This window comes from Artibeus jamaicensis, unplaced genomic scaffold (genome assembly GCF_021234435.1).
Source record: "Artibeus jamaicensis isolate MK-2021 breed Jamaican fruit bat unplaced genomic scaffold, CSHL_Jam_final contig_354, whole genome shotgun sequence".
NCBI classification, from domain to species: Eukaryota; Metazoa; Chordata; class Mammalia; order Chiroptera; family Phyllostomidae; genus Artibeus; species Artibeus jamaicensis.
The window spans coordinates 30,010,285-30,036,524 of record NW_026521803.1 but is presented as its reverse complement, the minus strand read 5'-3'; the positions used below and the strand labels follow the sequence as shown (position 1 = coordinate 30,036,524).

General features: G+C 52.2%; 1 protein-coding gene across 3 annotated transcripts in view; it reads left to right on the top strand.

Moving 5' to 3' along the window:
• The window catches only part of MYO5B (myosin VB), a 255,212-nt gene that overhangs the window by 165,597 nt on the left and 63,375 nt on the right, over positions 1-26,240 (top strand). For all 3 annotated transcript variants that reach the window (XM_053664232.1, XM_037165072.2, XM_053664231.1), the window contains 7 exons: positions 3,518-3,599; positions 4,144-4,284; positions 8,700-8,822; positions 9,706-9,789; positions 18,339-18,494; positions 19,384-19,481; positions 24,266-24,352. In XM_053664232.1, coding sequence (XP_053520207.1) covers positions 3,518-3,599; positions 4,144-4,284; positions 8,700-8,822; positions 9,706-9,789; positions 18,339-18,494; positions 19,384-19,481; positions 24,266-24,352 — 771 coding nt within the window. The remainder of the gene's footprint in view (positions 1-3,517; positions 3,600-4,143; positions 4,285-8,699; positions 8,823-9,705; positions 9,790-18,338; positions 18,495-19,383; positions 19,482-24,265; positions 24,353-26,240) is intronic.

Genomic DNA, 26,240 nt, shown 5'->3' with positions numbered 1-26,240 from the left:
TGTCAACCTTGACTTTACAGAAGAAATCTGATTGTCTCTAGTATATACATTTCTTTGTGACAGTTGATCTGGATTATAAATCGATTCATTGTGTTTATTTTAAAAAACCATCTCTGTTGATGGGAGGAATTACTGCAGATGAAATTCTGTTGTAGAGGAGAAGTCACCTGCCGTGGCTTCCTGAGGTCAGTTGTCTCAGCCGTTTTCCAAGCCACCCAAACCCCTCATTCGTCTCCGGCCCTTCAGCATTGCAATAATCACCCTACACGGCAGAGAAATTGTTTCCAGATAATATCTTAGAAATCAGGAAATTACGAGCGAATATCAGGGCACCTCGAGTTGATGAGACTGTCCTTTGTGGAGCGCTGTCGGTGTAAACCTGTCGCCAGTGGTCAGTGGGACATAGATCCCTTCTCTGTGGGGCTCAGGAGTCCTGCGAGCACCCGCCGGTGCTATCTGGCCGCTTGCGAGGTGGCTGCTTTATCTTCCCTTTAGGTTTTATTAATTTAATTTCCTCTGGGGCTTGGCGTGGATTCTCTCGGGGTATGATGCGGTGGGGGCAGGGAGGGAGTGGGGTTCTAAGTGACATAAGTAGGTCTGTGGGGGGACCACTACCTGGGCTGAGAGGGGCAGAAACCTGGGGAACAGGCCCAGGGCCTCTCTCCATTGGCCCTGGAGTGCAGCCCCCGCTCGGACTTCGCATCTTTGATCGTATTTTATTACCTAGACTTACTTCTCTTACGTGGGTGTGAGCCAGGGCTGTTCATTCGCGTGGCTTTTGGCAAGCAGTTGACTGCTTTGATCTTCCTCCACCTCCATGTTTTATTCTTTGAGGCGGGCGCAGAGGAGATGGGCGGGCCGGGTCGGGTGTGCTCTGGGCAGCGACCCAGCCCGCTGGGCGTCTGAGGCATTTATTTTTGCTGGTCCCTCTGCATAGGGCACTTTCTCGGTACTCTGTCCAGCCCCTGCCACGGTGGCGCCAACATTTTTATTGGGGAATGGTCATTATGGAGGCCAGTTTGTTTGGAGGGGCTGACTTCATTTTCTGTGATACTGAGCGAATGCCGCCGTCTGCACTGAGGAATGAGAGACATGACGAATACTTAAGGCGGCGCAGGCTGGATGAGGCCTGTGCCCCAGTCCCAGGCCCCGCGTTGGTGCCCCCACTCCGCGTGTGCCCCAATGCCTCCTCCTCAGGGGAGCGGTCCTTAGTCACCCTTCCCGGTCCTCACTTCCTTCTTTTCTTAATGAAGCAGTCGCTCTTCTCTAAGTGGAGAACGTGGCCTCAGAAATCAGGCTCTCTGGGTTCAAATGCTGGCTTCTGCCCACTGACTCTCTGATTTGGGGCAAGTTGTGTAACCACTCTGTACCTTATTCCTTCAACTGGAGAGTGGGAGTAATGATACACCCTAGCTCCTTCCTGGGTGTTGTGGGCACCTAGTGAGAGCCCATGAAGCACTTGGGCCCAGAATCCACAGGCGCTCAGCAACGGGGCCTCCGCCGGTTCGTTCAGCCTGTTGTGTGCAGGAGAAAAGGCCCCTCCTCCTCCCGGGTTTCTCCTCCTGGGTTTCTCCTCCCACTGCCTCAGCCTGAGGACATTGCTCAGCATGCAACATGGTGGCCTCACTCCTTTGTAGCTGCAGCTGCTGGCCTGTTGCAGCGTCCCCAGCTGGTGAGCGGCGGCCCACCCGTTTAGTTGTGCCAGAACTGTCCCCTGCGTGCCCCATTGGTCATTCAGAGTCCCCTCATTTGCACCTCCCTCTGAATCTTTAGAACCTTTCCGTTACTTGGCACCACCAGCTTCAGTGAAGCCCTGACTGGATCTTGCCTGGACTATCGCTGCAGTGATAGCGGCCCTCCGTCTCGCAGACCTTACCCCAAATCAGTGCACTCCACCCTTCTGCCAGTTTCTAAGACGCAAATCTGATGGTCAAAAAGTGAATAAAAAAGCCTTCAGAGTCTCCCATTGCTCCTGGTGAGATCCAAACCCCTTGGTGTGGCAAACAAGGCCGGCAGCAGGACCCCCGCCCGGCTCTGCCAGGCCCCGCCCAGCTCAGCCAGGTGTCATGGCTGAGCCCAGCCTCCACTCCGCGCTCTGCCTTCCTCCCCTCGGCAGCAACCCAGCCATGTGCAGAGATGTGAGCTGATCAGCACATGACAGAGTTGATAAAGTATAAATACTTCAAACACATTCATTTTTTAAAGTTAAAACCCATTAAAGACCTCAGCCTGGATCACAGACAGTTCACAAAGCACAGATGATTGCACATACAGAAGGTGTCCAACTCCATTAACGATCAGAGATTAAAACTCAAACAAAAGCACCGTTCGTGTACCAGGTCACCACAGACTTTTGGAAGTTGCCCTGCAACTGGGGACCGGGGGCTGAGGCACAGGAACACCCCCGGCGTGGGGCTGAAGCAGGGTGCAGGGGTGGGGGTTGCGGGGTGCAGAGCATTCTGTGTCTGAGTCATGGTGCCAGTCACCTGCTGCAGAACGTTCCTCAAGAACTCGTTGACATTCATCCTTGAATTTGCTGCGTCTTGCACGTCAACTCCATGAACAGGGATTTAAAAAAATGAAAACATCCTTGACCAGTATTGGGAGAACGGATACTTTCACCCGTTGGAAGGTGGGGGTGGGGTGATAACACAAACTGGCTTTGCCTTCCTGGAAGTTATTTTGCTTCTACCTCTTAAGAACCCCACACTCTGACATGGCGTATCCCCTTCTAGGGTAATATCCTACAGAGGGGATCATGAAGTCAAAGGTGCACGTACAGTATTTGTCACAGCATCAATATCAGCTGAACACCAGGGGAAAAATACCCAAAATGTTCTGCAATAGGAGACGGTTCAATTGTAATTCATCCGAATGGGGGGCATGGCCAGCCCACGATGAGCCTTTGTGTGGAGTGGGAAAACACCCCCTCTGGGTGGGACAGCCACTCCCAGGCCTGTGGGGGGTTACCAGCCAAATCTCAGTCCCACATGTCCCCTCATCTGGACGCCTTGTGTCATCTGTGTGTCAATCCATGCCGTGGTTGATGAGGCTGATATTAACATGGATACTTTTGGGGAACAATGGCATGAAGAAATGTTTGTCGTGGAGAATTAAGTGACAAAAATGGTCTGATTTTACATGTAATTTTAATTTGTTCAAAAACAAAATTAGTGAAAGGAAACCTACCAAAATGTAACTGGCAGTCAGCTTGATGGAATCGTGGGTGACTTTCTCTCCTTCGTATCTGCTTTTTCTAAGTTTTCCTGTTGGTGGTACTTTTTCTAATTATGAAAATACGTACATTCCTACTCTCCTAATTTCACAGGGCTCTGTCATCCTGATGGCTTGCAACGGTGGCCTCTCTAGGCACAAGAGCAGGACTGGGGCTTCAAGCTGGAGTGGAGGCAGAGCTGGGTGGGAGTGCAGGGGGTGGCGGCGGCCCTGCGGAGCCCCAGGGAGTCCTTCAGTAACCGGAAGGGTCGCCGACTTTGTCCTCTCCTCTCCCGCCCTGCAGGTTTGAGACCTTCGAGGTAAACAGCTTTGAGCAGTTTTGTATCAACTACGCCAATGAGAAGCTCCAGCAGCAGTTCAACTCGGTGGGCTGTGCGTCTGGACCTGGGGTTTTGGGGTGGGGGTCCTCTGGCTTCCTGAGCATGACTGCCCAGGCCACTTCTCTTCCATTCAGGGTCACCGGCTCTGGCTCTGCCCTGACTTTCTGTAGGTGTCCTGGGGAGGGGCCCTGCTTTAGGAAAGTGCTCTCCACTGCTCAAGAGGAGGCCTGAACGGGGTGGCCGGGTTCTGAAGGTGAAGGAGCCCCCTCTGGGCTTTGACTTCCATCTTCCTGGGCCTGGGCCTCTGGGGCACTGGAGCAGCTGCAGGCAGACAGGAGGCTTCCTGTGACCGGTTGGGTGTGGCATCGTGGGCAGTGGTCAGGATGTCCTAGAGCAGGTTTGTGGGAATGAGGACCACCCACTGAGCATTTCTTTTCTGTAGTCCTGACAGTGACTCAGTGTCCAAACCTGTCATCATGGTGCACGTCAATCTCCAGGACGCAAAACCCATGTGGTCACCGCCTAGGGGAGATGAATGTTAAGGTGTGTGTCCCACTTGCTAACCTTGACCTTTGACTTTTTATCCTAGCACGTCTTCAAACTGGAGCAAGAAGAATACATGAAGGAGCAGATCCCGTGGACCTTGATTGATTTCTATGATAACCAGCCTTGCATCGACCTCATAGAAGCAAAGCTGGGCATCCTAGACCTGCTGGATGAAGAATGTAAGGTAAAAGCGATGATGCTGTCAGGTCAGTTCTAGGCTTTGGGTGAGGCAGAGGACAGCTGTGTGGTGCCAGGCGACACAGGAGACCTTGAAGCTGGAGTTTCATCTGCGACTGGCCAGTGGCCTTCTGTGAGCCAAGACAAGTCCTGGCATCTCCAGGAGCAGCCTTTCCCTCCTGCAGCCCCGTTCTCAGTTCTGTCCCTCCTCCAGCTCCACACCCCCAACACAAAGGCAGCACCATGTCCTGTGTGCTCTCCGGTGTAGCTGCCCCAGGCCCCGGGTGGAGGGGGCCTGCAGCTCTTCACTCCCCTCCCCAGGGGTGAAGGCCAAGGTCTACACGATTCTGAGGAGCACCAGAGGCAGGAAGTTTGTCTGGCGCTGGTCTGCCTGGTTCTGTGAGGAGGAGCTGACTGGCAGAAACCCTAACCCTCAGGGGCACGGCCTGTGCTTTCCCATGTGCACACCTCTCACGGAGACACTGGGGTCCTTCAGGCAGACTGATCCTGCGGGACTCACTGACTCTTGGTGACTCCACCTGCCTGTAGCAGGCACAGGAGGACCACAGTGGGTTTGCTTTGGCCTGTGGCTAGAAATATGAGAGGCACCCCTGCCCAAGGGAACATGTCCCAGAGCATCCGGTTGGAGTGGTGGGGGCAGTGGTCCCAACGTTCAGGTGCAGAGACCTCAGACTGCTCTTCAGAGGGGGGGACACAGCCACCTTGGGGAAGCCTGGGGCAGCATGGGGTGGGGGGGCTCTCAGCACACAGTGGTCCCCAGTGCACACCACACTCAGCAATGATGAAAGTAGCCTCCGCAGTCCCTAGACTCTGCAGCCTTGGTGTTCCCAGTGTAGGCGGGACCCCCAGACCCCCCCATCCTCTGTCTTCCTGCTGAGCACATGCCACCTGTGCTCCCCCGTCAGAATCCATTTTACTTTCAAGAAGCTGAGGGAAAGTAAAACTCAACTGTATGGATGATCTCTGCCTCCGGCCCGTGGAGGCTTCTGTATGGGTCAGATTTGTAAAACCAGGTGATTTCCACTGAAGACTGTATCTAGTTCCAACTCCTGCCGCTTCAGTCCATCAGACACCTGGAATGCATGCTTTGTGCACCTACCGGATGTCTGGTCTGGAGGGAAAATCCTCAGGAGAGGAGGAAGGGATCTTCCTGCTGGTCAGCAGGGGAGGAGCCAGCCTGAGCAAGCCAGGAGGGCCCAGGGTCCCAGAACAGGCGGGAAGAGGCCGGGCCACAGCCCAAGGGCAGAGGGTGACAGCTCACAGAAAGGAGCACAGGTGATGCTAACTCGCAGACTGCGGAGCCGCACGCAGCTGCTGAGGGGAACAAGAAGCAGAGGTGGAATACCAGCCGTCTGCTGCCGGCTGTTGTGCGGAGGCCGGGTCCCGGCCCCGGGCGGTGTCCCAGGCCAGTGAGGGAAGCCTGTCTGTGAGGGCACGAATCCTGCCCAGGGCCACGCACAGCACCTGCTGAAAGTCGTCCTGGGGCCCAGGCTTCTGGGGAAGAGGCGCTTAGTGAGCCTAAGGGCCTTCTTTTTCCCTCTATTTTTTGCTATTTTATTTCAGTAGCAAAAAGACAAATCAGGTTTAATATATTTTCACAGCACTACTGAGCTGTAATTAACATGCAGTTCAGCCACTTAAAATACGCAGGTCAGCGGGTTTGCGTATATTCAGGGTTGTGTAACCATCAGCAGGACAATCCATTTTAGAGCACTTCATCCCCCAGAAGGAACCCACTCCCAGTCACTCCCGATTTCCCCACAGCCCCAGGCAGCCAATAATCCACTTCTGTCTCTACAGACTTGCTTATTCTGGACATCTCACATAGATGGGACCCTCACTTTTTACTGGGACCACTGGCAGGCCACAGGGACAGGCCCCTGAGGGACGGTCCCTGTGTAGCTTACGGCGGAGCTGGGACCCAGGCTCCTGACCCAGCGCCCTCCACCCCAGTGCCCTCTGCCCCACACGACTTTAAGAGGAGAGTATAGACACTTGTGAAGCCACTTGCACACTTTTTCCTAGGCTTTTGAAAACTATTCTTTAAACAATTGCTAAGGCTGCACTCAAATAGAAGGCACAACAGTTTTGCTATTTGAATTGTGTGTGGGGCAGTGAGGGGGTGGAGGGTGGTTTACAAATACAAATTAAAGATGAAAAAACTCTACTTCCAAAAACCCCTAACAATTCAAGAAAAGCGTAACCGGTTGCATTCTAAGCGGTTAAAACCTATCTCCCAATTTAAATTTCCACGGTAAGAGAACAGTCCGTTGGACATTCTTTTTTGAAGGATTTGATTCGCTGCCTATCCCAGAGCTGCTGATAGCCGCGCCTAGATTTTATCAGAATAAAGATTGGCTTTCCTTCTCCCAGGCCTGTCTTCTTAAATCTGCCTCTGCAGAAAGATTTTTGGAGATTAGTGCCTTCTACCTCTCACTGCCCTTGTGGCTTAAACCCCGTCGTCCAACAAAACAGCATAAGAGCCGAGGGACCATGCCCCAGAGCTGGCCCGTCCCGGTGTGGACCCCAGCTCTGTGTCCTTGTGCGAGTTGTCCACCCTCTCCCTGTCCGTACCCTCTCCCCGTGTGTAAACCCAGCGCCTGGCCCGTGGGGTTACTGTGAGGATGAAATGAGTTGCTACATCTAAAATACAAGGACATTGGCAAATAATAAGCACCGTGGGCATTTGCCGTTGGTATTATCTGACCATCTTACTTGCGAATTCCTGCTGGCTCTTGTTTTTAGCTGAGGGTGGGGAGTGAGGAGAGAGATGGGGATTCCCTCAGCAAGGAGTATGTGTACACGTGACCTTGCTCATTGATTCCCACCAGCCTACATCAGTGAGTGTGTAGGATCGTGGAGTCTTCTGACCAGAAGTACATTTCATCATCAAGACAAGACGATTTCAATTTCAGCAGATGCATGTGCCGACTTAGGTGGGGCTGCTCGTCACCCTGCTGCCCTTCGGGTTCTGTCTCCCCCAGCCCGGCCAGGCCTGCGTCCCGTGTGCCTGCCCCCCATCCTGTCTCCTGACAGCCGTGCCGAACCTGGTGGTGCCTCCCCCACACCTGACGTTTCTAAATACAGGGTGCTTAGAGACAAATCTAAAATAGTATATGAAAAAATGCTGAATGGGATATATTTTGTTTTGTCTGCCTAACACAATTAATAGCCTCCTTCAAGAAAAAGTTTTCTCCTCTCCAATATCCTACGGCACTTAGCACTGGCTAGTCAATACTAGTTACACCAAATTGAACATTGAGAAAAATCTGCTTGCTTAACAAAGTATTTGAGAAATTTGTTCTCAACTATGTAAGCATTTTCCTTATGGCACAGATTTTAATAGTTTACTGGAAAAAGCTCTTTTTAAATGGCTAGTGCAGGGGTCACCTTCAACCCTACCCCATCCAAATGTTCCATCTGAACTAATGAAGGGGGCAGGTCAGTAGGTGACCTGTACCCCAGGGCTGGGTGTGTGCTGCAGTGTTCAGGGATAACGGGGGGCGGGGCACCTTCTGGGAAGAGTCCCCATCATCTGTGACAATTATAGGCCGTTACAGTGACTCTGTTACATCTCAACAAAGCAAGATGTTTTTTTTACTTTCGAAGCCATCTCTAAAGATATTGAAAGGGGCAGAATTCTTAGTGTAGTGGAGCCTCTAAATTTAAATTGGAGGAGGCAGAGCTCGGTGCCATGCAGCCTAATCACTGGCGCCCAGTGTGCAGCTGGAACCCAATTTAAGTTCTTTGAGAGGCAGGAAACCAATAGTAAGGCCTCGTCCTTGAGCCCAGCAAGCTCACAGCCAGTAGTGACAAGACAGCCTACAAAAGCCAGCGATGCACACCACTAGGGGGCGTATGTGTGAGAGCACATTGGGAGGGAGTCCACAGTGAGGTCACGAGTGGTCAGGAAAGGCTTCAGAGAAAAGGCCAGGCTGAGCCGGCCGGACAGCGGCACTGAGATGAACTTGGAGAGGGAGGCAGGGCTTTCCTGCCACCGGACTTGGCCTGAGTGAGCAGGAGCACGCACCAGCAAGGGTCGAGGCGTGTTCTTGACACTGAGGTTCCTGGCCTGACCAGGGGGAGGGGCGAACCTCTTTAGGTATGTCCCATGAGTTGTGACCCTGCTCCTGTGACCATGGCCTCTGCTTTCACCCTCCTCTGACCCTGCCAGCGTCCACCTTCCAGGTGGAGCGTGCTCCTACGGGCACCAGGGGAGCCAGCCCCCACGGTGTGTTGAGTACATACTGTGGCGGGACCCTACCTATCCATGGGTTGAATCTCATTTTCCATGTCCGTGCGGGGTCATGGGGTCAACTTACTAGACGACCCCACCCCCTTGCTTCATCTCTTGGTTCCCTTTTTCCTCGTCACAAAGCACCTGGTTCTGTGGTTCCGCAGGTCCCCAAAGGAACTGACCAGAACTGGGCTCAGAAGCTGTACGGCCGGCACTCTGGCAGCCAGCACTTCCAGAAACCCCGCATGTCCAACACGGCCTTCATCGTGGTGCACTTTGCCGATAAGGTGGGTCTCTCCCTGTGGCTCCGACGGAGCTGCCGCAGCCTGAAGTCTCATAGGTAGGCCCCTCCCACCCTTTCTTCCCTGCCCGCCACCTCTGTGCCGCACAGTTGGTGACCACATGGCGGAAGCTGAGCGGGTGGTCGTAGTTACCCAGCTGCATGCTTACCAAATACTTGGTGAGGGTCTCCTTCCTGGGAATCTAGCAGCTGTGACAGAGTCGTGAGTCCATCCTGGAGCTTGAGAGAGAGAAGCCAAGAGTGAAACATAGGGGTGCTCATCTTTGGAGGGGGGCGGTTCCTCTCCCCAGAACTGGTGGCTACTTGGACTGTTTTTACATAGATTTCTGTTCCGCACGCACCAACCTGGTGCTTCTCGAGTTTCCTGTGCACTCACGTTGCCTGCGAGTTTGTTAAAATGCAGGTTCTCATTCAGCGGGGCCGCGCCGTGGCCAACAAGCTGCATTTCTGTCCCCAGAGCAAGCCTTCTAGTAGAAGGAACTCCTTTTGGAAATAGTATGTTTTTCTGCAAAATGAATATCCAGTTCTCTCTGTGTAAACCCCTACCATGTCTTGGGTTTGCATTTATTCTTTTTAAATTTTTACTTATTGGTTTTAAGAGAAAAATACCGATTTGTCATTCCACTTATTTATGCATTCATTGGTTGATTCTTGTATGTGCCTTGACTGGAGAGCAAACCCACAACCTGGGTGTATCAGGACAACGCTCTAACCAACTGAGCTACCCGGGCAGGGCTGGGTTTGCATTTTTACCGGGAGCATCGGTGGGGTTCCTGCTGCAGCGCTCCTGTGTGGATGGGTGGAACTCGTGGAGGAAGCTGGCCGGGCCGAAGCCCTCACTGCTCTTCCTGCTTCCCTCGGTGGCCCAGGTGGAGTACCTCTCAGATGGTTTCCTGGAGAAAAACAGAGACACCGTGTACGAGGAGCAGATCAACATCCTGAAGGCCAGCAAGGTAACGTGCAGGAGAAACGGGGAATGATGGTGAGAATTCTGCAGCCGGAGCCTTTCATTCTAGTGTGTTTCTCCCTGCGCATTGGATTTCCGTCTGCAGAACCTCCCTATAAGCGAACGTCACGTGGAAGAGAAGGCAGGAGTTAAGGGACACTTAAGTCTACAATACTATGTTACTTTGCAATATCTCCAGGATTTCTTTTCTTCTCATGACTGTAACAAAAAGGTAGCAAATACTGTATCCACTCACAGGTTGAAAAAACAAGGCACCATTCATGTAAACAGATATTTCTTAAGCACCTTCCATGTGGGGCATGGCCCTGAAAACACCCCAGGTCGCACAAAGATGAGTAAGACAGGTGCTTCCCTCCAGTGGCTGACGTGCCGGGGTGTCGTGAGCGGGCAGGTAAACACACGCACAGTAACTGGAAAGAGAGGAGGCGTGGGAGGTGGTTCCGTGCCCGGGAGGAGGTGGGCACTGTCACCCCACAGGCCGAGGCCCCAAGGCAGGTGCTGTTCTGGCTTGAGCCCTTCTGGGGGAACCGGGAAGAGGAATTCCCAGGATTTAGGAGGCTTTCTCTCAGACCTCAAGACACTGAACTCACTGCAGGGGCCTGATAGCATCAGAAGTGGCAGATTGATTTCTCTCTGTGATAAGCCTTAGATGAATGCAGTGGGGTGAGATAATGGGATGGAGAAAACACACCCAGCAAAATGTACCCAATAAAGGCAAGCAAGCCTCATGAAATCGTGTGGCCCCGCCGCAAGGGGTTTAGGGAGGGTTTGTATCAGTATCAGGGTGTGGGCGACCCCTGCCCTGCATCTCTGGGTCTCTAGAAGGTCTGGGAATTAGTTGTTACAAAGACAGATTTGCTCTGGGGAAATGTGCATATCATTTTGGAGTTCAACACAAGATTGACCTCTCAGCCCACCTAGCTCTCTATCCATGGTGGTCATTATGACTGACTTCATTCTCTACGAGGCTGGTGGTGTGGGGGGGCGGGGAAAAGGAGAGGAGCTACAAGCCACAGGGGGAGTGTGGAAGTAGATGGTTTGAGTGCCAGCGGTAATTTTCCTTGTCGTGCGTGTCTCAGAAGCTCAGAGGCCTGTGTCCTTCTGTTAGTCTGACAGTGGCCTCAGGGAGCCGACAAACTTTGCTGGCTTGTCACAACTTTCCCCTTTCAGGTTGGGGCACAGATGAGTGCTAAGGACAGCTGGGTGCCTTCTGTTAAGTATGGAGTTCGGTTCTGCCCTTGTATCCGTTTTTGTCTTGAGTGTGTCTCAGGGATCCTAGAATCTAAAAAGAGATCTGACAGATCGTCTTTAATTAGTAACTGAGATTTTTTCTCTCTTTTTAATTCTATCAATATTTGAGTGGTATGTGGTGACACAAATACAGATAGTTAACCTCATGAAGTTTAAAGTCTAGTGAAAAAGACATACAGTTCAGTGACTAATTTTGGGAATGCTGTAAGGTCAAGAAGAAGTTGTTAAGGAAAAGAATCACGGGGGTTCCTCGGGCGTCCCCAGAACCACCGCAGGTTCAGTCCTTTGCTAGGAGGACTCTCAGGTCTCAGCGTATGGCTGTGCTCGTGGTCTTGATTTACTACAGTGAGAGGATGCGGAGCGAGTCAGCGGGGGGAAACGGGTGCGGTGCAGTCCAGGGGAGATCGGCTGGGCTCCCGAGAGTCCTCTCCCTGCGCAGTCGTGCAGACGGTGCCTGCCTCCCACGGCAGCGGGTGGTGACAGTGCATGTGGACTGTCCACCCGGGCAGCCTCCCAGACCCGAGCACTCAGGGAGTTTACGGGGGTCGGTTTCCTAGGCTCCCTCTGCCGAGCACATGCCGAAATTTTGGACTCCCGGAGCAGAGCAGGGGTTCAGCGTAACCCATGTTGTTTGTGTAAAGTGTGGGCGCCATGAGCTGGGGTCGGCAATTGGTAAGAATCCTCCTGAAACCCATGCTCCCAGACGCCAGCCAGGTTGGGGTCGTAAGCAGACCTTCCTGAGGGTGGTCTCAGGCCTGTGCTGCCAACTCTTTTCTATACAGGGGTGTGATTTTACCTAAAGGGTACTGGATTTTTATTAGAAGTGAAATGCAGGCTCATAAAAATTCTGAATAGTATAGAAATACATAAACTGAGAGGTGCTCTTCTCCTCGACCCCCGTTTGTGCATTCCCGTTCTGCATGCATGGGCGTATTGACGCGCCCTGTAAAGAGTGAACCCAGCTGCTTCACCGCGGCCCTCTGATTTCCCACTCGCCACCGATCCCGGCCCTCTCTCCACGTGAGCGCCCACCCATCTACTCTGTTGTTTAAACAGCTGCTGGTGTTGTGCAAATTCAAGGGATGCAGCGGTGAATGCCCTTCGCAAGTGTTTCTGCTTCCTGGTACAGTGATGCCTGTCGGGTGAATGTTTAGAAGTGGAGCCGATGGTTCAGAGAGCAGGCACTTCCAAAGTTTATAGATATTGCTAAATCGGAGCGAAGAGCAAGCAGGTCAGTGATCCGCTCTCTTCAAAGGCAACTGGCCCCTTTACCTCCCCTCCCTACCTGCCGGCCACAGCTCCCCTCTCCCCTCTCCCCTCTCCCCTGCACCAGCTCCTGTTTCTGAGAACCGGTGACCTTGCTGCCAGGCTCCCTCGGAGCTGCTGTCACATTGGCCAGCAGCACTGGGAGAACGACCAAGCGGGGCTTCTAGGCCTGCTGCATTCTGGCGGGGGAGGGGGCTAATGTGCCCCCCCCCCCCCCCCCCCCCCCCCGAGCCATCCCAGCCCATTGCAGACGTCCCAGAGGACAGAAAGCATAGATGAACAGACACCAGGTCATTGTCACCCGAGCACTGGCCTCTGCACAGACCGCAGCTAACACGCAGAGAGTGGTGTGAGGTATGTTTTTAATCACTCAGACAGATGGACTGTGTGTGGCAGCGTCTGTTATTGTAGCACTTTTAAAACCTGGCTGATGACTGAGCCTCTATTCTCTTTAAAAGTTCCTGTTTTCACAGTAGCCCCGTGAGGTTTGCGTTGCTCACGCCGTGTTAGAGAGGGAACACGAAGGCCTAGAATGGTACAAGGCTCCGTGGCATGAAACTGATGCCCAGGGTTTTTCACTGGTTTTTATCTCACTGATCAGAGATAAATCCCAAATCCTGTATGTGCATCCAAAGTTTTACTTACAGTATTTTTATTTTATGGGAGACCTAGTAGCTTTGTGTGTGTGTGTGGCCCTCGTGGTAGGGAATTAGCAGATCACTGTGCAGTTAGGCAGTAGGAGTGGGAGACACCCGTGTACCCTACCAGCCAAAGCTGTGTTGGAAGAACTCCCACCAAGAGCAGTGAGATGAAACAGTGTTAATGAGAATGTAATTAGTGAAGCCCAGCTAGCCTGCCTGAGAGGTTCTAATGTAGCTCATTGCTTTCTCAGCCGTCAGAGAGCTATAAATAGAGACTTAAGAAAAGAAGTGCCTCTTTAAAACGTGACTTGTTATTATATAAACAGACTGGTCTGTTTCAGACTTGATAGGGTAGAGGTTTTCCCCTCTCACTTTTTATTCATTATAAGAAGCAATATTTTATCAGTCTGAAAAGTAAATCTCGAGTGGAGACTGTTTTTCCTCTGAAGATTTCCAGTTCCAGGGCAGCATGGAATGTGGCCTGAGGGACGAGCCGTGGGCCGGGTGCGTGCCAGCCAGTGCCAGGTAACAAGGGCCATCCATCCCGGGCGGTGGTCCTGGGCACACCAGCCCAATGCCCTCTCGCTGCTGCATCGCCACAGAAGGGGTCTCAGGACCAACGTGGTACAGAGGCCGGGTAAACCATACTGGCCGCGGCAGTCCCTGCAGGGTCCCAGAGTCACAGTGGTGCCGCTCGGACAAGGCCCAGGGTGCTCCCTCCCATCTCCTTCCTGTGGCTTCAGCTGGACTTCAACCCCCACCCCGGGGATGACAGTGCGTGCGGGCCTGGTGCTTTCTACACTGGGGCGTCCCTTACAGGGGACACACGCATTTCATTTTGAGCAAATGTGTTTGCTTTAAAAAAAAAAAACATGTTTCTTCTTCTTTTGTATTTTTAATTTATTTTTGTATGGCAACTTTATTGAGATATACTGGACATGCTATAAAACTTGCTTTTAACAGTGTTTGATTGAATTGCATCCTGTTTAAAATCAGTTTGTGCCGATCACTGAAAGCTTCCACCAGTATTTAGAGTGAACAGGTCACTATGTGGAGGAAACTTTTTAGTACGTGAAACAGTGTCAGCCCCTTTGCAGTGCGGGAAAGTGAAATGCCCAGACTTTTTCTCCAAAGTCCATTAAAACCCTTTTAAGCAAAATTATTGTTTTCTTAAAAGTTGTAGATTTCCCCCCCAAAGGGGTAACAGTGACCATGTAAAAAAAATGATTGAAAGAAAACTTATTTTTTATTATGCTTACCAGGTTTTTAAAGGTAAGATCCTAGCCCTGGCTTGTGGCCCAGTGGATTGGCACCAAAAACTTGTGGTTTCAATTCCCGGTCAGGGCACATGCCCAGGTTGCGGGTTCGATCCCAGGTCTGGGTGCATATGGGAGGAATGTTTCTCTCCTTCCCTACCCCCCATTCTTTTCCTCTCTCTAAAATCAATGAACATATCCTTGGGCAAGAAATTTTTTTAAAAAGATATTCTAGGCATCCCAATCAAATGGTTATTATCGTGTCTTATTTTAGTTTCACGTGTCTGTTTTAAAGAGAATATATTTTATGTTCTTATAAACAAGTGAATAGGCGTGACTTCCAAGGTAATAGCTGTGTATGTAGCTGTAATTGACAATTTTCTTAAACTGTTAAATGGCCTTTAGAAAGTGTTTTCATACTTATAATCCGTTTCAAATAGATTTTCCTAGGTTTTTACAATCTCCCTATAAACTCGAACAGCAGAGAACACCAAAGCTGGAACTTGCAGACCCCCAGGGAACGGCGCACAGTGTCAGGGAAGCTCTGGGCCTCTGCGGGTACCGAGTGCTTCCAAGCGAAGGGAGGAGACTTTTTAAAAGGCCTGGGGCTGCTGCTTACGGCCTAGGGCGAATTATAATGGTTCCACTACTGATCAGCTTACAGACAGACTTCACAGTAGCTCTCTAAAAGCCTGAGTGTCTAGTCAATTAAATGAAAAATAACTTCTCTCCCTCACTCAGGAGTGCATTCTTTTTTGCAAGAATCCTTATTCACGCAAGAGCTTGGTAACTACTCTTCATTGAGACTGGAGGTTTATGTGCAGGTGGGACCCTCAGGTGCCTGTCTGGTCCAGCCTCTTATCCGGGTGGGTGCATGGGGTGGGTGGGCAGCATTTGCTGTTTCTTGCCCAGTTTTTTGCTGTTGCCTACAGCCCAAGGTCAAACATGCTCTTTCAGCCCCGTGGTCAGACTAGACGTCTTAGTGTGATCATTGAGTTGATACAACAAATTCTGAGTAGAATGTGATCCTACCCCTCCCACCCAGCGGTCACGTCCCAGCAAACTCCTCCCCCCCCCCCCAGAGATCCCACCACTTCCAAGTGCATCTCAATATCAGGGACCTGCAACAAAACATTGCTTTTAAACTAAAATAGAAATTCTCCAGAATAGCACACTGCCAGCGTAGGTTAAAATGTGCCTTGAGAAGTTTTCATTTTCTGCTCTTGAGTTGTAAATCCCTTGTGTGGGAGAGAGATAGATGGAGAGATAAATAGACAGGTAGATGGCACAGCTTTTCTGAAGCAGGGAAAAAAGGGGCTTAAATTTTAATACTCTTATTGTTGAATCTGATCTCAAAGTTTGTCATGTGGCTTTGATACATGCTTCTGACCTCAGAACTTAACAGATTTCTCACAGGAAAGAAAGGCCACTATTAATGATTTCTGGAAATTAGACCTCTCCAACAGTGCGACCATGAAGTCGGTAACTTCCACCCATGACTCAGACATCTGGAAGTCCATTTCAGAAAGTATACACGACTTGGAACACTCTAACCAGTGCTGTGTTTGGGCAGGACAAGCCACCTCCCAGCGAAGGCTTTAGAAAGAGAACCTGCTGTCAGCCTGCATTACTTCCCTATGGAATTTTCTTGGTGCCAGTCTGAGTGGGCATGCGACCCTTTCTCACGGGTGCCTTGGCCGTCTGGGGCCAGGCCACGGAGCCTCCCGGGCCCGACCGTCCTCTCCCTGCCCCTGGTTTTCTTCTGTTTCTGCCCATCTCATGATCTCGGCTCACCCGTGCAGTGCCGGCTTTCCGGCAGTGAGGACCAGTGAGTTTTTACACAAGCATTTCGGGACACAGGTTGCATTGAGAGAAAACTCTGGCTGATGGCTAGAATATGTTCGGATGAAGGTGCAGCTGGAGGTGGGCACTCGGGTTTCAGGTGACTACAAGTACTGATCCAGGAGAGAGCTTCCGTAGACCTGAACGAGGGCAGCACTGTTCTGCTTGATTGAGATAGGGCTGCTGAAAGGTGACCGTGGACAGAACTTGGTAGTTGATTTGGATACCAATACAGAGATGGCGGGACCTCTAGCTTGAATTTGGGAAGGCATCAGGTGAGCAGGTTCGGGCCATGTTGCATTTGGAATCTGCAGTGGAACACCCAGCGTGAAGAAGATACTGAGCACATGGTGGGGCCTGTGGACCCCAGAAAGGGAAACCACCAAGACGAGAGGCAGGCCTGAAGGGGGAAGTTGAAGCCGTAGGCACCAAAGAGACCAGGGAATGAGTGTTAGAGAAGATCAGTGGTGGGGATGCGGTTCTGGGAAGCAGCGACGTGAGGGAGAGACAAGCAGGAAGACGGAGCAGTGAACGGTGCTGGAAAGCTCAAGGAAAGAAGTGGGGGGAGAGCCGGAGGAAGGGGGTCTTCAGAGAGGGAGGCCGAGCAGAATGAAACCGCACCGCCTCCCACCACTGGATTTGGCCAGTAGGGCCCCCTGCAGCTGCGAGGTCAGTGCCTGCAGCGTGGGGTGTAAGCAGGGGACGTTTGATGGAGGAAGGTCGGAGAAGGGGTGACATGAAAGGTGGCGGGCACTTTGCCTGAGGTTGCCTGGGATAAGGTGAGAGAGGAGGGCAGCAGCGGAGCCGGGAGGTTTTTCTAAGTATAAAAGACACTTGAGCACATTTATGTGTTTAGGGGAAGGAGCCAGTGAACAGGGAGAGATTACAGGTGGAGAAAATGCAGGAGTCCAGGGAGTGACTTAAAGGAATCATTCGACTCCATCCCCTCCCCTCTGCAGAGAATGAAAATTTCTTAAGGTTAAGAGGTTGGCCATGGGTCATGCAGCTAATTAAGTGGCAGAGTCACATTGAAAAGTCGGCTCTCCTGACCCTTGCTCTGTGCCCTTTCTACTACTTCACCTTTCCTTGTGGAAACTGACTTGGTTACAATCTCTGCTGGTCTCCCCACTCCTCTGGGCACCTGTCGCAGTGCCGGTTGTGCGGGGGACTTCAGCCTCCTCCTGTGCTGCAGCCAGAGCGCCACTGCTTCTCTCCGTGTTACCCTGTCACTGGGGCGCTGAACCCCGGCTGCCGGCCAGCACATCCTGGCTTTGCCACCTACCAAGCCCGTGACCTGGGGCCCCAAGCCTTGGTTCACCATCATAAAATGGGATGCCGTGGTGCCTATACCATGGGATTATTGGGAAAATTGAATGAGTTCACATATGCCCGGCACATTCTAAGCATTCAGTAAATGTTGGTGTCTATTATTTTTTAAAAAAGGCCCTTCTTAGAGTAAAGAACATTGTTCTTAGGCTAAAGACCAAAACCCTCACCTACATGACATGAAGGCCGTCTTATTCAGTCTCATGGCAATTCCAGGTAACAGGCGCATTCTGACCTCCATCACGCACATGACTAAATAAAGGCTCAGGTTCCAACCACAGGAAGTGTGGAGACCGTTAATAAAATGCAGTCCCATTAGAGTGCAGCCAGCTGCCACCACCACAAAGGAAGGGATTTTTGCTTATCTTCGAAGGTTGAAAAAGACCGTTTGGGAAAGTTACCTTCTCTTTTCTTTAAATTGACGTAGAATTCTTGACCAGAATCTACCCTTTGAAAGTGTACAATTCAGTAGCGTTGTCCAACTGTGAACGCTCTGAGTTCTGGAGTGTGTTCGTTACTCCAGAAGGAACCTCTGTGCTCATGATGGGGGTCCCCCTTCATCCCTCCCCTGCAACCACAGAACTGCTTTCTGTCCCCGGGTGGTCCGTGGACAGGAATCCCACACCACGATGTTTTACGACTGGTTCTGTCACTTGGCGCGTTTCCGAGGTTGGTCCCTAGTGCAGCACCTGTCCAACCTTCACTGCTGCACGTTGTGGGATGACGACAGTTGCCGTGGGGACACACCACATCCAGGGCACCGGTTTGCCAGCTGACGGGTCTTTGCGTGGTCCCCACATTGTGGCCGCTACGAATGCTGGCGTGCAAGTTTGGGCTCATGTTTCACTCCTCTTGGGTAGATGTTGGAAAGCTACTTTGAAAGAATTTCAGCAAAGCTCAAGTTCAAGTCCAAGAGCTCTTGTTTTCAGTGTTCCTCTTCTGTTTGTTTCTAGTTCCCACTGGTGGCCGACTTGTTTCATGATGACAAGGACCCCGTCCCTGCCTCTGTAGCATCTGCAAAGGGCTCATCTTCAAAGATCAACGTCCGCTCTGCCAGACCCCAACTGAAAGCCCCCAACAAGGAGCACAAGAAAACCGTGGGCCACCAGGTCAGCCCCAGGGCTCGAGGCAGGAAGCCTGGGCCACTGTGTGCGTGCAGCGCAGGCCTCTGTAGGGGAAGGACAGCTGTGGAACCACACGGAGGCCCAGGTGGCCTCGGGCCCCCAGCTCCATCCTTCTCTGCTGTTTGAAGAACAAGACTGCGGAACCCTCTCTAGACGGAACAGCCAGGAGAGGGAAAGGGGGTGACGGCAGTCTCAGTGCACTTGACCCCCATGCTAGGACACATCACAGCACCACAGGTGCCTGGTAGGGGCAGGGGCAAGAGGGTCTAGAAGCTGACAGGGCCTGGAGGAGGATTTAAATAAGCCTAGGGACCCAAAAAACTGAGAAACAACCTCCCCTGCTTCGGGGACTCCGTGGTGTGTTAAGTCGCCATGAGAAGAGATGAGAGCGCCTGCCAAGTCCCTGACAACACTGACCTTGCTACGCCACTGGATGTGCCCACTCTGCACGTTCATATAGTTGCAGTGATTTCCAGGACGCCCGGCAGGAGTGCAGGCTCAGGGCCCAGGTGCAGGGGTAAGAGGCCCCAGCACAGAGGTCACCTCTCGTAGCGCTTGCTCGCCTTCCATCTCCTTTGCTCCACAGCACTGAGTTAGACACTCCACAGGATGGTCTCTCCCCACTTGGTTTTAGGAGCCCTGAGGCCAGGATACTGGAGGGATTTGATTTTAGTCATCCAGCAAGGTAGGGTGTCAGAGCTAGAATCTGACCCCAGGTCTCTGAATTTCTTCCTGTTCTAGATTAACAGTAGTAATCAAAACAGTTATAGTAACAACTACTACCACTAGCCTGTGGGCGTTCCTTTAGGTTTATTATGCACCCACAAAATGTTAAAGATGAATAAATAACCAGGCGTGACTTTTGCCTCCCCAGTTCCGCACCTCCCTGCACCTGCTCATGGAGACCCTGAACGCCACCACGCCACACTACGTCCGCTGTATCAAGCCCAACGATGAGAAACTCCCCTTCCAGTAAGTGTGTGCGCAGGTGTCGGCCCGCTGCGCACGGCGGGAGTCAAGCTGGCCCAGCCCATCGAGCGCAGCCTCTCAGGACTCCCTTGGGGGCTCAGGAGGACCAGGGAACGAGCAGGCCCAGCCTCACAGCAGTCTGCAGTCTGCAGCAGGGTACATGGCTGACGTACATGCCCCAGGTGGTTTATATGCTGACCACAGGCCCACGGATATTCACCAAGGTCACCCCTCTGCCACCCGGGAGGATTCAAGGGGAAGAGAATACGCAGTTCCCCGTCCCGTGTCCCTCACAGCGGCGTTGAGGACAGTGTGCATAGAGAACCACGGGAACATGTGCCACTGAAGGACAACATGAGTGTGTCTCACAGGGAATGTTCCGTCCAGACACAGGAGGCTCACTGGGGTGGCTGGGGAAGGCTGCTAGTGTTGAAGCAACTTGACCTCCAGTGCCGAGTGACTGATGGCTCACTCCGGTGCTCCTGTTTCTCCCGTCCCCTCTGCCCCTGAGTCTCCAGAGTCACCCACCCTTGCCCACTGTCCCTCACTCAGCCCACTCTGATCCAGTTCTGCCTCCAGCCCTGCCTTGAACACCCCCTTCCAAGTCTGCCTGTTCTTACGCGGTTGATTCCACCCACATCTATGGAGCTGTGATACTTAAATGTTTTTGCCTGTCTCTGGTTCCTGCCAAGTTCAGACCTTGATTCTGCAGCTTCTTTTGCCACCTCCTGTTCGCCCTGTCTGAAACCAGACTCGTCCCTTCCCCACCGGGCTCCCCCATGTCTGGTCTCTGGGGGAGTAAAGGGCATAAGCACCTCCTGACATCTCACTTGCCTGCCAGTGAGCTTCCAGACTAGACACCTGGACCACTGCCATCTGATAGCACTTTCTGTGATGACAAAGCTGTCCTGCAGTCTACGTTGTTTGACCTGGTAGCTGCTGGTCACAGATGGATATTGAGTGTTTGGACCCTGGCTAGTGGGAGTGAGAAATTGAATTCCTAATTTCATTTCAGTTACATTCAGACACCCATTGGTGGCTCGTGGAGGCCCTATTGGACAGCGTAAGCCTTGATTCTTCCTCCTCCCTTCTTCCGCAGGGGCCAGTCATTGTCAAAATTTCATGGAGGCCAAAGTCCCTCACGTTGGTCTCCCTTTAGCCTGCCTTCCGTTATCACCTTGCTTTAGACCGTCCTCATTCTTCCGTGGAAAGCTGCTCGAAGCCTTTGGAATGGCCTCACCCCTGCAGCTGCTGCTTCTAATCCCCTGAGCCTCTACAATGCTATTTCCTCTGTCCAGAAAGAGATACACTTAAAAATTTTTTAAGTGCTTTCTTCCCAGCTTTCTGACTTCCTTTTGGTCCTAGCATAATAACTTCCTGTGAAATAGTTCGGCAACTCGGGCTCTCAGAACCAATAACTGAACTGCCTTGGCCGTTGCCCTCCTTCGATAAAGCCTGACTTGCGAGCACAGGGGCCCTGTGCCGGAGAAGGTTAGGGAGACGGTATTGAACCAGCCTTCTGTGAAGTGGGCCCGTTGTTCACTCTTCCCCTTCCTCCGAATTTCTGCTACGTGCTGAGGAGCTCCCTCCACCCCTGGAAGCATCCATTTACCAGCCGACTGCAGAAGAAAAGAGTCGGTTAGAAGAGCAGTGTGTGTGAAAGACATAGATTATGTGTGAAGGGCAGGAACAGGAGAGAGAAGAGGAGGGCTGGCTGTCAGCTCGGGCCCCAGCCAGCTGTGACCGTGGGCTGTTTATGCACTAGAACCTGCCACCAGCCTGCCATGTGCTTCTTGCTTGTTGGGCCTCCCTTGCAAATGAGAGAAGATGCTGAGGACCTTGAAAGGGGCTTTCTAGTCCTAATATCCCATTTTCCTAAGACCTTCCTTTGCTTTAGGGACAAAAGTATTCCTCCTGGCAAAGAAAGGGGGGAGAAAACGGAACCAACTCAGTAGCTCTGCCACCAGTTGTTTGGCTAATGGCAAGCTAGTCCTTTACACCTTCTCATTCCTCCATCTTTTAATTGTGGTTAAAAATAATTATGAATGTATTTGAGAAGATAATTCATGTGATTAAAATGTATAACATAATCAACGTTATTCTGGAAGGAAAGTGCTGTGTCCCTCCTCCAATCCCACACAACTGGGCTTTCTCAGCCTCAGCACGATGGACATTTTGGGCTAAGTGGTTCTTTGTTGTGGGGCCGTGCTGTGCCCTGCAGGGAGCGCAGCACCCTGGCCCCTGTCCTTCACCTGCCAGTGGCCTCCCCACCACAGAGACACTAATGGTGTTTCAGGACATTGCCAAGTGTTGCTTAGAAGACAGAATGGTCCCCAGTGGAGGCTGCTGTCCACACTGAGTGCTGTGATAGCATCTCTTGTACACAGGCCCTTTTCCCTCTGCTGCTTCCTTTATTTTAAAAAAAAAGTCATATCTAATACTCATTGGGCACTGGGCTGGGACAGGTGGAATGACAGTGAGTAAGATGTGTCCCTTATCCTTAGAGAGTTGCCAGTCACAAACAACTGACATGACATAGAAGTGACCGTCGGTGGGTCCCCAACAGTGCAGGATCGAGAGGGGAGACCATGAGCGAGTGTCCAGTGGGGAGGCGGCGATCTGGGATGGCCTCTCAGAGGAGCTGGCCAGGTCTCCCGGAGGCCAGTCCCCGGGTCTCAGAAGCCAGCGGTCCTGAGAGTCTCAGGGTCTGGAGTGTGACCATGGGATGCTGTGGAGCCTGGCGAGGTGGGTGGGGGGCTTGCAGCCTGTGCAAAAACGAGTCAAGTGGCACTCGGCTGCTGAGGTGGAGCCCAGCCGAACACCATGGGAGCCTCGCTCTGCTCACCCTGCACCTTCTGTTGGGAGGGTGGAGTGTGACCCTGCGTTTCAACAGTTTGACCCTGTGTGCATCCTGGGTAGTTCTCCAGTCCAGGTAGGTGTTGCACGGTGAACACACCGTGGCCCTCCAGAATTTAACAGGAGGAAGGGCTGGTCTTTACTCCTGGTTACCTAGTAAGGAATGCAGATTGTGAGATGCATCCGACAGCGAGTTTGCTGCTGGGGAGGTGGGATTAAAGTTCAGAAGCCTGGCTGTCTTCACGGGCCCTCTGGGGGTGCGTGAGCAGGGAAAGAGGAAGACAGTGTCGTCTTTGCACGGTGTCACCTTTTTCCTAATAGCGTTCCTTTCCTTTATGTCCCTTGATCATTACAACAACCAGTGAGGTATAGTTGGGCAACTAGTCTCCTAGTGACCAGATGAGGAAACCGAGTTACAGGGGGAGTGTTCTTTGCCCAAAGTAGCACTAACAGGGCTGAGGCCAGTTGTCTCCTTCACCCTTGCTCATTTCCCTCACCGGACGAAAGGAAGTGATGTTGAGGTCATTAAGAAGCAGGGAAGAATGTTCAAGTTCACGGGTCCTTTGCTGGATGCTTTCCATGGGACCAGCTCGCTGTGCAGGGCTCCGCAGGAGACTGAGCAGGCCGTACAGAGGTGGGAGGACGAGAGTCTCCAGTGGGAGAGGTGACTTGAGGGTGGCGGGCCCCCGGCCGGGCCTTCCTGGAGAATTCCAGGATCCTGAGTGGGCCCAGCTGCTGGTATGGGAACACCCAGGGCTGTCAGGGAGCAGGGCAGATAGGTGTGATGGGAGGTTGCCCGCTGGGGCCTTGCTCTGCAGGCAGAGAAGCCACCTCCTGCATTTTTCCAACAGAGCCAGGAGGCGTCCTAACTGCAGGGTCAATGTGTGTGCTGAAGCCAGCGTGACCTGTGGTATCTGGAGCTGAGTCTAGAGGGCCTGGCCCGTGGCTTCGGCTGAGCTGCAGACCAGCCCAGGAGCAAAGGGAGCATTTATTTCTCCTCCCTTCTCAGATTGGGGCAACAGCCTTAGCGAATTAGAAATCATGGTTAATTCTAGTTCAGCTTAACTCTCCACGAGTACTCCCTGATTACCTCAGCGTCCTTCCTCTGGTTCCTTGTAGCAACTTAACCACACTTACTGTGTGCCGCCCTCTGGGGTGCACTTTCTGTACCCTCTTGTCCTCTGCAAGTGTGGATACTCTTAGGACGTCTGACCATGTTTGGCTTCACTCTGCTTTCCTAAATATATGTGCTTGAGCAAACACTAGGGTTTCAGTGCTAGGCTTAGCATTGCGGGGAGTGCGAGTTGTTAAGATGTTTCTTTTAAGAAGTCCTTCATCGGTGTGATTCTGAACTGAGCAGCTATCGTGGCCATAACTGACAGTATGGTGCCCTTATGTGGGACCAGGCGCTGTTCTGCTTTCTTGGGCCATTACATTTCATCTTCACACTACCCTTGTAAAAGGAGTACTGTCACTATCTCAGTTTTATAGATGAGGAAACTGAGGCCCAAACCTTACGTTGCTTGCCCCAAATTACATGGGCAGCTGGTAAGAGGCCGCGTCATTCAAGCCCAGAAATGCCTGAAACTCCTTTCAACTCCTGAGCCATAAGCATATATGTTTTGGCCACTGAATTAAGATAGGTGCCCATGGGGGTGGGAATAATAAAGGAAGGCTTTGGAGGGGAGGCAAGCATGAGTCCTGGAGGGCAGAGAGAGTTCAAGTAGGCAAAGAAGACGGGTGTCCCAGGCGAGACCGAGAACATGTGCAGAGCTGAGAGGCTGATCAGCATCTTTGCTTTTCACCTGCCCTTGTGCTCCGTGGTGCAGGCTGACCGGTAACTCGGGGTGAGAGGAGGTGGTCTGCCTTCTCTCCTGTTTTGGTCCCTCTTTGCAGGGTGGCCCCTCATTGCTTCTCTGGTTGTCTTGCAGCTTCGACCCAAAGAGAGCGGTGCAGCAGCTCCGAGCATGTGGGGTGTTAGAGACCATCCGGATCAGTGCGGCCGGCTACCCGTCCAGGTACGTACCCAGATCAGCATTGGCCCGGGTGATAAGCTAGCCAGAGTTGCAAAGAGGATTTCTCCTTTTCTCCACTCCCACCTTGTCCTTTTTACCTCCCCCAGCCTTTTCATACTCATGGTAAAAAAAAAAAAAAAAAAGCATATAACATTTACTATTTTAACCATTTTAAGTGGAGAGTTCAGTGGCATTAGTACATCCACGTTGTCACGCAACCATCACCACCATCCATTTGCAGAGCTCTTCCCCTTGAAAACTGAACCTCCATGCCCATGAAACAGTAACTCCCTTTTCCTCCCCCTGCCAAGCCCTGACAGCCGCTGTGATATCATCCATCTGTGTGATTCCGACCGTTTCACGTGAGTGGAATCACACAGTATTTGCCTTCTTGCAACTGGCTTATTTCACTCAGCATAATGCCCTCTGGGTTCGCCCACGTTGCAGCATGTGTCAGAATGTCCCTTTTTAAGGCTGAGTAAAGTGTACCCCACTGTGGGTACATACCACACTTACCTGTCAGTGACTCCTTTGCCTTTTAGTGCAGACTCACATTTATGGTTGTCTGCACTAAAGCACCGCTGTTGTGACCCATGTGCACCGTGGATAAGCCAGTCAGCCCCCAGCGTCTGCCGAAGTTCTGCCAAGACTGTGGGTGCCTCCTGGACACTGGCCTGGACTAGGGGTGGGGGGCCACCAGCTAGCTTTCGTGAAGTCACACTGCCCGCCAGTGTCACAGAGGCCAGACATCTGTCGAGAACTGGAGCTGAGCAGGGCCGAGCCACAGGCCAGAGCCCGTGGTGTAGCCTGTGTCCCGGGGAGCCCGGAAGTGTTGGGTGGAGAGAGAAACAGGAGGGGGAGATGCTGTCCAGCCCCCTCTTCCCTGCCATCTCCACCTGGCACTTTCCCACTGAGTTTGTGGAACCATTTCATAAGCCGTGGTTGATTACCCAGGAACAACCCCCCATCATGAAAGTGAGGCCTGGGCAGGAAGCTGCCGATGGACTTAGGAATTTGCATTTGACCTGGAAAGCCCAGCACTGTCACTAATCGCATAGCCAGGCAGCTTTTCAAACCTCAGCAGGTTCAGGCATTGTTCTGAATGATCTGCTCCAGCCAGGGTTGGAAGACTATTGTTACTTTCTCTTCAACCACATCCCTCTCTGCATGGAAAAAAGCCAGGCAGTTTCCTGGGGCTCCATCTCGTTTTTCTTCCAACTTAGGGTCTGAACACAAGCAGGTGACAGCTACTTGTCCCTAGATGAAGGCTCTGCCCCTTCCCTGGCTGCCTCCTGGTGTCTGGCATCAGCCTTTGATTGAGAGAATGGGGCTGAGGCCACGGGCGCAGCCGTTCACTTGCGAGTTTGAAGTACTGCAGCCTGGCCAGTTAGATCACCTGTCATGGCCCGCTCTGCACCAAGCTCAGATCAGGCGGAATTCATCAACCCAGAGTGAGACAAGGACCTCAGGGAGCTGCAGCGCCCCTGCTGGTCAGACTCCGCACCGCAGGCACCAGCTGCACTCCTGTCCCTGGGCTCTTGTGATCGATTGGTCTCCCAGAAAGGTTTCTTTAGTCCTGGCTTTCTCAGTGCTTCATCACAACCCACTAGCGGGTCAGGAAATCAATGGAATGGGTTGTGACTGATATCTTTTTTTAACAAGATATGTTGGGATGAAAACATAAGATGGCATAACATCGTGACATAGCCTATGTCCGTGTTATGTATAGGTGTGGGCACGTCATGATTTAAATGTACTTTCACCGCTGAGACCCAGGGAGGGAAGGGAGCTGCTCAAGGCCACCAGCAGGTTAGTGATGGAGTTGGGGCTGGCACCGCCCTTCCTCTGCCCGGCCAGGTGGCAGGTGCCAAGCACCTTACTGCCCACACCA